This window comes from Ovis aries, chromosome 7 (genome assembly GCF_016772045.2).
Source record: "Ovis aries strain OAR_USU_Benz2616 breed Rambouillet chromosome 7, ARS-UI_Ramb_v3.0, whole genome shotgun sequence".
Lineage (NCBI taxonomy): Eukaryota > Metazoa > Chordata > Mammalia > Artiodactyla > Bovidae > Ovis > Ovis aries.
In genome coordinates, this window is record NC_056060.1 from 57,140,069 (window position 1) to 57,153,839 (window position 13,771).

Below are 13,771 nucleotides of genomic sequence, written 5' to 3' on the forward strand. Positions count from 1 at the left end.
GGGTCTTTTGTGGTTTCATACAAATTTTAGGGTTATTTCAGTTCTGTGAAAAATAACATTAGCATTTTGATAGGGATTTTATTGATTCTGTAGATTGCTTTGAGTAGTATAGTCATTTTAACAATCTTAATTCTTCCAGGTCGTGAATACAATACATCTTTCCATCTGTTTGTGTCACCCTCAGTTTCTTTTATCAGTGCCTTGAAGAAAAGCTACCCAGACAACCCAGATCAACCCAGACAGCATATTAAAAAGCAGAGACATTACTTTGCCAACAAAGGTCCATCTATTCAAAGCTATGGTTTTTCCAGTAGTCATGTATGGATGTGAGAGTTGGACTATAAAGAAAGCTGAGCACCAAAGAATTGATGCTTTTAAACTGTGGTGCTGGAGAAGACTCTTGAGAGTCCCTTGGACTGCAAGGAGATCCAACCAGTCCATTCTAAAGGAAATCAGTCCTAAATATTCATTGGAAGGACTGATGCTAAAGCTGAAACTCTAATACTTTGGCCACCTGATGTGAAGAACTGACTCTTTGGAAAAGACCCTGATGCTGGGAAAGATTGAAGGTGGGAGGAGAAGGGGACAACAGAGGATGAGATGGTTAGATGGCATCACCAATTCAATGGACATGAGTTTGATTAAACTCTGGGAGTTGGCTGCAGTTCATGGGGTCACAAAGAGTCAGACACTACTGAGCAACTGAACTGAATTGAAATGTAGTTTTCTGAGTTGTTTTTGTTGTTCAGTTGCCATGTCCGACTCTTTTGTGACCCCATGGACTGTAGCCCGCCAGGCTTCTCTGCCCATTGGATTTCCCCAGCAAGAATACTGGAGTGGGTTGCCATTACCTTCTCCAAGGTGTCTTCCTGACCCAAGGTCTGAACCCGTGTCTCCTGCATTGGCAGACAGATTCTTTACCACTGAGCCACATGGAAAGCCCAGTTTTCTGAGTACAAGACTTTTGTCTCCTTAGTTAAAGGTTCACATATAATAACTTATGTATAGAACAGTCTCTTTTAAGTTGGTGGTCACTTAAGTTTGAACACATTCTACAAGCATTACACTTTTACCTTCCTTTCTTTCATTTTATGTTTCTGACATCATATTTTACATGTTTTTATTTGTGCATCACTGAACTAATTATTTTAGTTATAGGTAATTTTACTACTTTTTGCCTTTTAAACTTAATATTAACTTTCTTGGTAGTTGATTCACTACCTTTACTATATGTTTGCCTTTACCACGGAGATGTTTTTCTTTCATAATTTTATTTCTAACTATGGCCTTTTCTTTTCTATTTAAGGAAGTGTTTTTTTAAAAAAACAAACAAACAAAAACAAAACACGTTTCTTGTAAGCCCTGTTTAGTGGTAATGGACTCCTTTACAAGCTTTCTCTTGACTGCAAAACTCTTTATGTCTCCAATTCTGAATGATGACCCTGTTGGGTATTCTTGGCTGTAAATTATTTTTCTTTCAATACTTTCAATATATCATGCCACTCCCTTCCCACCTATAAAGTTTCTGCTGAAAAAACAGCTGATAGTCTTATGGGGGTTTCCTTGTACATAATTAGGTTTTTTTTTTCCTTGCTGCTTTTAAGATTCTCTCTTTAATTCTTGACATTTTAATTATAATGTGTCTTGGTGTGGACCTCTTTGGGTTTGTCTTTTGGGGGGATTCTCTGTGCTTCCTTTACTTGGATGTTTGTTTCCTTTGACAGGCAAGGGAAGTGTTCAGACATTATTTAAGTAGGATTTCTGTCCCTTTCTCTCTCTGTCTTCTTCTGGGACTCCTGCGATGCAAATGTCAGTACTCTTGATCCAGAGGTCTCTTAAACTATCTGATTGTTTAAAGTTCTTTTTTCTTTTCAGTGTTTTGATTAGGTGGCTCCCACTGTTCTTCCAGACTGTAGTCTTCCAGACTGCTGATCTGTTCTGCATCCTCTAATCTGCTGTTCATTCATTCTAGTGTATTCTTCATTTCAGTTACTGTATTCTTCAGTTCTGATTGGTTCTTTTTTCTTATATTTTCTCTCTGTTTAAATTCTCACTGAGTTCATCCATTGTTTTCTCGAGTTGGTGCGCATCTTTATGACTGTTACTTTGAACACTTTATCTTGTAAATTGCTTATCTTTGTTTAATTTAGCTCCTTTTCTGGTGTTTCGTGTTATTTTTATTTTTTATTTTTTTTCATTTGAAAGGTATTCCTTTGTCAGTTTATTTTGCCTAACTCTCTGTACTTGTTTCTATGTATTAAGGGTGTCAGCTACATCTCCTAGTTGTAGGAGAGTGGCCTTATGTAGAAGGTGCAGCTCAATGGCGCAACTGCCACCTGGTCACCAGAGCACTGCTGCGGGCCTGCTGATGTGTGGAGCTAGCCTCCAGTGCAACTGGCTTTAAGGTCCGGCTGGGACTATTGTGAGTGCTCTGTGGTGTGGGGTGGGCCCCCTAAAGTGGGAGCTGCTTTGGAGGGGTGTTGATGCCAGCTAGGGCTGCCCTCTGGGTAGGGCAGGGCAAGAAGTATTCTGGAGGGACTGGCTGGAGTCAGTCCTCAGGGGAGCATCAGGGTAGGGCACACAGTGTCAGTTTGGTGGAGAGTGACAGAAATGGTGTCTGCCAGCACTTCCATTCCCAGAGGAAGTTCCTCCAGATCCCTGTCCCTCGAGCACATGCCTTAAAATTCATCAGTGAATCTCCTTCTTATGTGACCCAAGCACTTTTCAAGCTGTTGCCTCTGTGCTGGAAGTTAGAGTGAATGAAAGTGTATGCAAGGAGCAGAGTCCCAGATTCCCACGGCCCTTCAGCTTTCCTGCATGAAAGCCTCACTGGTTTTCAAATCCAGGTGTTGTGGGGGCTCATCTTCCCCATGCACATCCCACAGGTTGGGGAGCCTGATGTGAGGCTTTGACCCCTTGCTCTTCGGGGGGAATCTCTGTGGCTGTGACATCCCTCCTGCTTGTGGATTGCTGCACTGGGGGTGTGGGTTTGACTAGACTGTGTCTCTCTTCATCCTACATGGGTCCCTCACTGTGTCCTTTTCTTTCTGTCCTTAGTTTAGAAAATCTGTTCTGCTAGACTTCAGGTTGTTCTCAGAGATAATTGTTTTGTAAGTAGTTGTAGTTTCGGTGTGTCCACGGGAAGATGAGAGCTCAGGATCTTCCTACCCTACCATCTAGATCCAGACCTCTTCATAATAGATTTTTAATGCAAAAATAACTTCCCTCTGTTTCCTCAGAATGCTGCACCCCTTTCAAAGAGACAGGAAATGCAGTGTCTGAGACTAGGCACTGTAGGCCTGTCCTTGATGGTCAGTGCCTGGTTGGGCAGAGAGTGATGAATTGGGCGACTGGCCTCATTTCAACGTACCACACATTCCTGATTACCCAAGACCTAGTTATTTTCCATGGTGATACTGCTATGGTAATAATGAAAATGTTATTATTTTTCATAATTATAAATTGATTTTTAGCCCATTAAAAATGTCTGATAAAAGCAAATCAACATGTATTTTCATAACCTAAAGTGTTTCTAGGTGCTCATTCTGTCCCCAGCCCTTTGGCCAGAGCAGCATTCCGCATGTGAGCTCTGAAGGCAGTGGGCAGGCACTCCTCCCCTGAGATAAGAAGCCAGTCTCTGCCAGAGTCAGGTATAATCACACCAAGACCGCTCCCCAGGGACTTCCCTGGCTGTTCAGTGATTCAGACTCTGCCCTGCCACTGCAGGGGACACGGGTTTTGGTTTGATTCCTGGTCAGGGGAACTAAGATCCTGCATGCCCACATGCCTTGCAGCCAAAGAAAACCAAACACCATGCCTCTCTTCCCTTGCTCCATCCATCAGCCACTCCAGGTCCTAAGGCTTGATGTGCCTTGAGGTTAATTCCCTCCTTCCTTTCTATTTGTCTTTGATTCACTGAATAGAAGGGGACAGGGTGTGACCAACCTCCAGTCCCATCGAGCACATGGTAGGCATCGCACAGAGAAATGGTCATAAAAAACATTTTCTTAACTGATTAGCAGTTTGCATCTAGAGCTTCCCATTCAAGCTATATGTACGATATGGGGAAATAACTACTTCTGGTAAGGGCTCTCTACTTCTTAGCAAGGTCTTTTTCCTTTCTTTTCCCTTTTAAAGCACTAATGGGAATTAGTGTTGGCCTCAGTTCAAGGTACCACATATTTCTAATTACCCAAGACCTAGTTATTTTCCATGGCTGGATTTCTATGGCAATACCAAAAATATTATTGTTTTTCACAATTTATGTTACTACTGAGTTTTAGCCCATTGAAAATATATGGTATACAAGTAAACCAACAAGCATTTTCATAAAGCTAAGGAGTTCCTAGGTGTTGACTCTACCCCAGGCCCTTCGGCCAGCACGTGCGTTCCCCATGTGAGCTGCTCTTGTTCAGTGCCGGCCAGCTTACCCGTGAGGCAGATCCCCCTGGTACTGTTGCACAGGTCCACCATCACTCGGATCTGTGGGAAGAGAGGACCATTACCAGCAGCACGGTAGGCAGTAGACCCTGAACTTGCTCTTTATTCAGAAACGCAGAAAACAATAATAAAAATTTCCAAAATAGTTTCAGAAGAATAGGTAGAAGTCTGAGGAAAAGTTAATCTAAAACTTAAAAGACACCCCTGAAAGACCTAAAGATACAGATTTTTCTTGTATCAGCAGCTATTTCTATCGACATTCTCAACAGAATCTCCTTGATTTCTATCAAACTCTGAGAAGGCAGAGGATGGGGGAGGAACAGCCAAATCTAAACCCATGCTGGCTCCCCAGGGTCTGAAGGACTCAATCTGTGGATCTGAATAAACAGGACTGGTGAACTTAGCAGTCTGAAGCACATACTTAACTCTGTGAGTGGGTATGGATAAGGTACTTCGCTCCTTGATGTTTTGGTTTCTTCTGAAAATGTAGATTATGTGAATAGCTGCTTTTAGGGTTAGGGAGCTCCATGCGTGGCGTGTGGAAACTACCCTGAAAGCAGTGATTCTCATGTCGTGGGGACACTGCTTACTTGCCATTGGATGGCCATCTGGAGTGCACGGTCACTGCACTGCACTGTCAGCCTGACACAACATTCCCTCACACCATTTAACACTTCCCCCATTCATTTTCCATGCTGTTGCTTGTGAGCTCCACAAAACCCAAATCTGATCAGGTTAGCCCTGATTCAATCACTTTGGTGATGCCTAGCTGCTCTAAAGATACAGCAAAATTCCTCTGTATCTGGCCTCATCTCACACCATCCCCTTCTCTCTTTCTGTTCTCTAGTTCCACTTCCCTAGTGGCTTAGTGATAAAGAATCTGCCTGCCAATGCAAGAGACGCAGGTTTGATCCCTAGGTCAGGAAGATCCCCTGGAGAAGGAAATGGCAACCCACTCTAGTATTCTTGTCTGGAGAATTCCATGGACAGAGGAGCCTGGTGGGCTGCAGTCGGGGCTATAGTCCATGGGGCTGCAAAAGAGGCGGACACGACTTAGAGACTAAAACAACAAATTCCATTCTGTCTCAGTTTGCTTATCTGTGAAATGGAGCTATTAGTAGTACTTAACATCTTAGGATTGCTGTGAAACTTAAGTGAAGTTATATATGAAGTTCTTAGAACAGCTCCTTGGATGTAGGAAGCATACACAAAAGTGTTTTCAAAAGTACAGATGAAGGCATGAATCCTGAAGTCAAATTGCTTGTGTTCAAATCACGGCTTTGTCATTCACAAATAGTATGACTTTGGGAAAGTTACTTAACCTCTCTGTGCTGTCCTCGTCTAACCTCATCCTTGTCTATAAAGGAGCTAACAGTACCTACCTTACTTATAGCATGGTTATGTGGATACATGATTGAATACACGCAGTACACTCACAACAGGGCCTGGTATGGGATAAGCAAACTCTATTTATGCTATTGTTTTGATGGTCTCTTGGATATGCCAGGAATGATTTAGTTAATTTATCAATTTACCATCTAAGAATTTCAAATTCATACATAGAGAAAATTTTAAACCCAAGTAACGTGGCATTTCAAAACTGTGGGAAGAAACCTTATCAATTGGGAAATGGAGTTGAGACAGCTGGATACACATCTAGGGAAAAACATAAATTCAGATCTCTGTTTCACTCCTTACACTAAAAAAGGTAATTGAGCAGCCTTAGTTGAAAATTTTAAAGTTAAAAACAAACTACTGAAGGAGACCTTTGGAAAAATATTTATAATGGTATTAGAGTAGGAAAGACTTTTCTAAGAAAGAAACAATCCCCATACCATATATAGGAAAAATGTGATAAATTTGACTGTCTAATAATTAAACATTTCTAGAAGACATAAAGTACTATAAGCAATAACAAAGGAGAAACACAAACTTAGAAGAATAATTATGCAAAGAGCTTGTATACAAAGAGTTGCTACAAAGCCTTAAGTAAAGGAACAAAAAAACAAAGGAAAATGGGCAATGGATCCATGCAGAAAGCTCAAAGAAGAAAAATAAAAGAGTGTCTTATCTTCACTTATATTTGAAGAAACACATCAAATTATGAAATACTATTTTTACCTTTCAGTTTGTGAATAAAAAGAATAACAGAGTACTTCTCACAAGGGTATCAGGAAAGGAGCATTCTCATACTGTGTTGATGGAAATGCAAAGGGACACTGCCTCTTTGGAGGGCATTTTGACAATATCTACTAAAATTTAAATGGATCTGTCTTTTGACCCATTATATTTTATGATTTATCCTACAGATACACTCATGTATGCATGAGAAGATATATGTACAAACATGGTTATTTTAGAAATGTGGGCAAGAGCAAAAGTTTGAAACAACCTCAATATTTATCAGTGAAGTCTGGTTAGAGAAACTGTAGCATATTCATACAATGAAATACTGTGGAAAAGACTAAATTTAAATCCATAAAGCCAATATTGAAAGATCTCTAAGATAAATAAAAAAACCCCACAAAATATAGAGCAGCATGTATAACATGCTTTCATTTAAGTAAAAAAGTAGTACATATGAAAATGCTTCTATACACTTTCTCTCTTGCTGCTTTCCAGATTCTCTCTTTGTCTATGACTTTCTAGACTATTTCTGGAGAGAATCCTAAAAAGGGGAACTAAAACCCCAAAACTCCTCCTCAAGTAAGGAGGAGTAGAGAGCCAGGGTGGGAGGGAGCTATACTAATGCCCACACTTAATAAAATGCACTTTTGTTTTATTCCAAAAATTTTGGTGATTTCTCTCTCAAACTCTTTTTAAAGGAAACTTGTTTTGATTTGAAGAGAAAATTTGTTTTGTCTTCTACCTAGGTTTATTTTGTTTGCTAGGGGACCTGGAGGAAAAGACTTGTACTGCATTTACTGTTTGTGAAGTGTGTCACAGGTGCTTACTGACTACTTTAGAAATTTATTGTGAAATATATCATATATACCACAAAAATACAAAATGTGTGCCAATAGTGCAAGATGGATAATAAAACAAACATCCATATACCACCTCCAGCCAAGCAATGCATTAGGACATCCCAGGTGTCCCTCCCAATACAAACCATTCCCTCCTAGCCCCCAAAACTCTCTGAGCTGAAGTATGTTGGGCAGTGGGACTCTCCCTTTTGTATAGATAAGAACAGAGAGGCTTAGCAAGGTGATGTCATTTACTCAAGGTCACACAGCTTGCTGGTGGAAAAGCTGGGCTCAACTCCGGGTTTCCTGATTCTAGGTCTACTGTATTTTCTGTTGTGGTTCGGATGAGCATTATAACACAGGCAGAAGAAATTTCGATTCACTGCTTTGAGTTATTTTCATAAATTAATGCAATCAGCTGTACTACAAAATTTATCATCTTAAAATATGCATAATTGTTCACTGAGAGAACCATTAGAGACTTCATAAATGCCTCATTTGTTGCCTGGGGGATCACAGCAGGAGAAGTAGTTGGAAACAACAGAAGCATCAATAGGAAAAATTAACCTCTCTTTTATGTTCATCACTGGTCTGGAGTTAGCATAGCTTCTATAAAAGTGATAAATAAGGAGTTTGCATTTCCTGACCTTTTGGCTTCATTTATATGCTAAAAGTTAATTTAGATATTTATCAGTAAATTGTGTCAATCTTCACTTGGGAATATTCTTTAACAAACATGGTTTATATAAGATTGTATCAAAGTAAAACATGGTGTGAAAAGGTATGACCATAAGAAAAAAAGAAACATTTTTTTTCCTAATAATAATGCTTAAGAGTTTGGATGAAAATCAGAAAATTCAAAATTGAAAGTCATAAAAACCTAGCTTGTCAAGTTAAGGAGTCATATTTGGTATACCAGGCTTTCTAGATCTTCATTTAGGATTTGAGAATGGTGAATTGAAAACAGCCTTAAAACTCATAGCCCTGGGGGTTATGAGGATCCATGCAGGACGTGGCCCTGTCCTCTCTCAAGACCATCTACCCCCACTTCACCACTGTTGGACTCCAATCACACTGACCATCACCACTGGTCTTTGCCAAGCCTTATAAACTGTGTTCACATCTTCACAGAGGCCTCAGCCCAAATGTCACCTAGTTAAGAAGGCTTTCCCTGACTCCCCACCTGAGAGTAACCCTAGCAGCCAGTCCCCATCACCTCAAGGCTTTTGGCCTTTGTAGCACTCACTGTTATCCAATATTATCTTGGCTTCTGTATGCATTTGTTTATTACCTGTGCCTTTTCTCTAAAGAATGAAGGCATTTTGACAGCAGGAGAATTTGCTATTTTGTCTGTATCCCTGTGCACAGAACAGTACCTGTTTCCAGACCTAGAACTTTTCCACTGGTGAGATAAGGTTCAAGTAGGAAAGTATGTCAGTGGTCTCCAAAAGACAGCTTGTCTTGAGAGCAGATGACAACGGCTGTCAACCTGGGTGTAACATAAAGAATGGTACCCCCAGATAGCTTAGGTCAGGAGTTTTGCTGAGGAGGTGGGGCCATCCTCCCAGAAGAAATGCTGTGTCATCTCAGGGTCACCTTGAGGTCATGCTGCAGTGGACGAAGACATATCACAATACATGGGGACTTGCTTTCAACTTTTGTAACATATGGCAGCAATGAAGGAAAAGACAGCCCAAAGAGGTCCCATCTGTGGCCTGACCAGATCTCCCAGTTTTCTCTCTGGATACAGAACTGGTCTCACTGGATTAGTAGAACCCATGGAATCTTGGGCAATTCAGGGGCAAGGAAAAAGCCTCTGGAGAAAAATAATGGACTTCTTGCTAATTTGGCACCAGTTAACTTGAGTTGTGTTTAATTCAAACTGAAAATAGATGGGACTAATTCAGCAGCCTCTATGAGAAAGACCCTGCTTATTTAACTTATATGCAGAGTACATCATGAGAAACACTGGACTGGAAGAAACACAAGCTGGAATCCAGATTGCTGGGAGAAATACCAATAACCTCAGATATGCAGATGACACCACCCTTATGGCAGAAAGTGAAGAGGAACGAAAAATCCTCTTGATGAAAGTGAAAGAGGAGAGTGAAAAAGTTGGCTTAAAGCTCAACATTCAGAAAATGAAGATGATGGCATCTGGTCCCATCACTTCATGGGAAATAGATGGGGAAACAGTGGAAACAGTGGCAGACTTTATTTTTCTGGGCTCCAAAATCACTGCAGATGGTGACTGCAGCCATGAAATTAAAAGATGCTTACTCCTTGGAAGGAAAGTTATGACCAACCTAGATAGTATATTCAAGAGCAGAGACATTACTTTGCCGACTAAGGTCCGTCTAGTCAAGGCGATGGTTTTTCCAGTGGTCATGTATGGATGTGAGAGTTGGACTGTGAAGAAGGCTGAGTGCTGAAGAATTGATGCTTTTGAACTGTGGTGCTGGAGAAGACTCTTGAGAGTACCTTGGACTGCAAGGAGATCCAACCAGTCCATTCTGAAGGAGATCAGCCCTGGGTGTTCTTTGGAAGGAATGATGCTAAAGCTGAAACTCCAGTACTTTGGCCACCTCATGTGAAGAGTTGTCTCATTGGAAAAGACTCTGATGCTGGGAGGGATTGGGGGCAGGAGGAGAAGGGGACGACAGAGGATGGGATGGCTGGATGGCATCACTGACTCGATGGACGCGAGTCTGAGTGAACTCTGGGAGTTGGTGATGGACAGGGAGGCCTGCCGTGCTGTGATTCATGGGGTCGCAAAGAGTCGGACACGACTGAGCAACTGAACTGAACTGAACTGATGAGAAAGAAAATGCTATGAACTGGGAACCTCACTTGTAAGAAGACTATACAAGGATATCTGACGAGAATGTTCATCTCCACACTGTGATGGCAAAAGCATGCAAACAATCTAAATGTTTATCAGTAAGGCACTTATTGGGCTTCCCTGGTGGCTCAGATGGTAAAGAATCTGCCTGGAATGTAGGAAACCTGGGTTCAATCCCTGGGTCGGGAAGATCTCCTGGAGAAGGGTATGGCAACCCACTCCAGTATTCTTGCCTGGAGAATTCCATGGACTGAGGAGCCTGGTGGGCTACACAGTCCAGGGAGTCACAAAGGGTTGGACATGACTGCACAACTAACACACACATACACACACACACACAACAAGGCACTTATTCAGTTCAGTTCAGTCGCTCAGTCGTGTCTGACTCTTTGTGACCCCATGAATTGCAGTACGCCAGGCCTCCCTGTCCATCACCAACTCCGGGAGTTCACTCAGACTCGCGTCCATCAAATCAGTGATGCCATCCAGCCAGCCCATCCTCTGTCGTCCCCTTCTCCTCCTGCCCCCAATCCCTCCCAGCATCAGAGTCTTTTCCAATGAATCAGCTCTTCACATGAGGTGGCCAAAGTACTGAAGTTTCAGCTTTAGCATCAGTCCTTCCAAAGAACATCCAGTACCAATCTCCTTTAGAATAAGGCACTTATTAAGCAGATGCAAAAGAATGAAGTAGATCTATGTGACTAATCTTGAAAGCATACTGCTGAGTGATTAAAAACAACACAAGCCACATAACAGTAGAACTTCTTGGTTGAAAAAGAACATTTAGATATGTCTGGATAAGCACAGAGAAAACTTTGAAGGCTTATGAACCAAACCACTGAGATCTTGTTTCCTCTTGAAGACTGAGACTAGGAGATTAAAGGGTAATTTTCACTTCTTAGTTTATATCATTTGAAAAGATATATTGGGATTATGGGTGGTTTTTACTTGCTGTGTTTTTAATAATTCAGAGTGAGAGAAGAGAGCATGCAAACATTATATGAGCCCAGAGGATGGTTTTAATTACAGAGCTTTCCCTAGGAATCTCAATGTCATATATTCCTCATTACGCCCATTACTTGCAATAACTTGGACAGATCTCTGTTTCTTCTAGACAAGTGAACGTAGAATGAACTAGAATAGGTGCCTAGTGATTTTGAAGTTGTTCATTAATCTTAAGATTTTTCTTTTTCCCACATAAATTGCCAACACCTCAATAGAAAACAAATAGAATGGAGCTACTCTGGGTTGACTTATCCATAAAATGAGAGAGTTGGATGATTTCAAATTCTACTCCCAGGAGGAGTTGGGGAGGAAGTAGGGGGAGACAACCAGAGACCTAGAGTCAAGCGGAGGAGGGATGAGAAAGCTGAGGTCCAAAGAAATCAAGTGAAGTAGCTGGCCCAGGCTCCCAGAGCTGGCTTCCAGGGCAGAAGTCCTATTTTCTACCACATCTATATTTTTTACAGCTTCCCTGGTGAAGCTAGTGGTAAAGAACCCGCTTGTCAGTGTAGGAAACCTAAGAGATGAGGGTTTGATCCCTGGGTCAGGAAGATCTCTTGGCAACCCACTCCAGTATTCTTCCCTGGAGAATCCCATGGACAGCCTGGTAGGGGTTGCACAGTGTTGGACACAACTGAAGTGACTTAGCATGCACTACCATTTTTATACCATTTAGATTTTGCAAAAGGAATTGTGTGAAATTCAACAGGAAATGCAAATCTCTGCTTTAGTTTACTTTGAATGTGAACAAGACACTGGATTTTTCCTAGTTGATTATGCATCAACGTCAAGCAGTCTCTTCTGTTCAAAAATGAAAGGCTTAATCAAACGTGTTTCTTTCTCATCAGGATGAATAGAGCAAAATTCCGTGTACTGCCACTGCTCATCTGCACACAAAGCCTCAGGTGGTTGGCTGGCTGCCCTCTTGAACTCCCTTCCTCTCACATTTTACTCTCAGGACTGATCATAAAAAAAAGTGAAAGAGCGAACCTACCCATCACCACCAGTTTGCATGCTGCTGAAATAATATGTCCTGTCACGGCTTCCCTGCCATTCCCTAAGTACTGGCTCTGGTTTGCTGTGGAGAATGCTGTTTAATTTCAAGTCACCTTTCAGATGTGACCTATTTTGTAACTTAAATTCCATTTTTCTTAGACAACTAAATACCCTTTATGGGTCTCCTTAATTGTGCAAATTGCTGCTATTATGTGCATGCAAATGGTCCTTTAGAAACAGCTTCCTGGGAGTGGATAATCAGCCTGGGATTAAGCTAGGAAAGCCTTGGCCCAGCTGAAGGATTCGACCACAGGTGTTGGAGGAATCCCTCATGGAGTCTGAAGCTGGGGTCAGCTACCCCGGACTCATCCCTCTGAAAGGCAGGAATTCACACTGGGACCAAGATGTGGTGATGACAATCTATAGACCCCAACAGGAAGGCAGGCTTTGCCATGTCTGCGGATGAAATACTGAGGCATGACCTTTTTCTTGAAGCCCCACAGGAAGATCAGCCAAAGGTCCAGGCATTTGTTGATGCAAGGGAACAAATGTTGGCCATCCCATGCTGATGGCTTGGGGCTGAGTGCTCTTGGTTTAAATGGGTATCTTCAGAGTCCAGCTAAATCCTGCCCAACCTTCCGCAAAGACCTCCATCCCCACTGGCTGATCCCTTTATAGCCCAGCAGCATCACTGTGCTCCTTCATGTTGCTCTGGCTCCCAAACCAAATAGGCACCTATTGGTGAGAACTCTTTCATCTTCTTCCTGTGTGCCCCATTCTCTCATCTGGTCCCTTTGCCAGCATTAGAATGACATTCAGCATATAGTAGATATTTCATAAGTATAAACACCTCCGTCTAGTCAAGGCTATGGTTTTTCCAGTGGTCATGTATGGATGTGAGAGTTGGACTGTGAAGAAAGCTGAGCACCGAAGAACTGATGCTTTTGAACTGCAGTGTTGGAGAAGACTCTTGAGAGTCCCTTGGACTGCAAGGAGATCCAACCAGTCCATTCTAAAGGAGATCAGCCCTGGGATTTCCTTGGAAGGAATGATGCTAAAGCTGAAACTTCAATACTTTGGCCACCTCATGTGAAGAGTTGACTCACTGGAAAAGACTCTAACGCTGGGAGGGATTGGGGGCAGGAGGAGAAGGGGACAACAGAGGAAGAGATGGCTGGATGGCATCACCGACTCAATGGCCGTGAGTCTGAGTGGACTCCAGGAGTTGATGATGGACAGGAAGGACTGGCATGCTGCGATTCATGGGGTTGCAAAGAGTCAGACACGACTGAGCTACTGAACTGAACTGATTGATTACTCAGTCACCTGGGAACAGAATGTGCTCTTCAGCCAAAGACATTATTCATTTTTGACCAGTAGATTATGGGAACCAAACGTCTAGCATGTGGTTACTGTTTCTCTTTGTGTCTATTTGCTTAAGATAACTTTATTTTGGCAAATACTCCATTAATCCCTAGAAAATGGGAGCCCAGAGATTTGAGGCTTATGCTATTGGGGTCCCTGA

General features: G+C 42.0%; 1 protein-coding gene across 3 annotated transcripts in view; it reads right to left on the minus strand.

Moving 5' to 3' along the window:
- Positions 1 to 13,771, minus strand: part of GLDN (gliomedin) — a 57,545-nt gene that overhangs the window by 32,733 nt on the left and 11,041 nt on the right. For all 3 annotated transcript variants that reach the window (XM_042252464.2, XM_060417977.1, XM_004010614.6), the window contains exon 2: positions 4,431 to 4,482. In XM_042252464.2, coding sequence (XP_042108398.1) covers positions 4,431 to 4,482 — 52 coding nt within the window. The remainder of the gene's footprint in view (positions 1 to 4,430; positions 4,483 to 13,771) is intronic.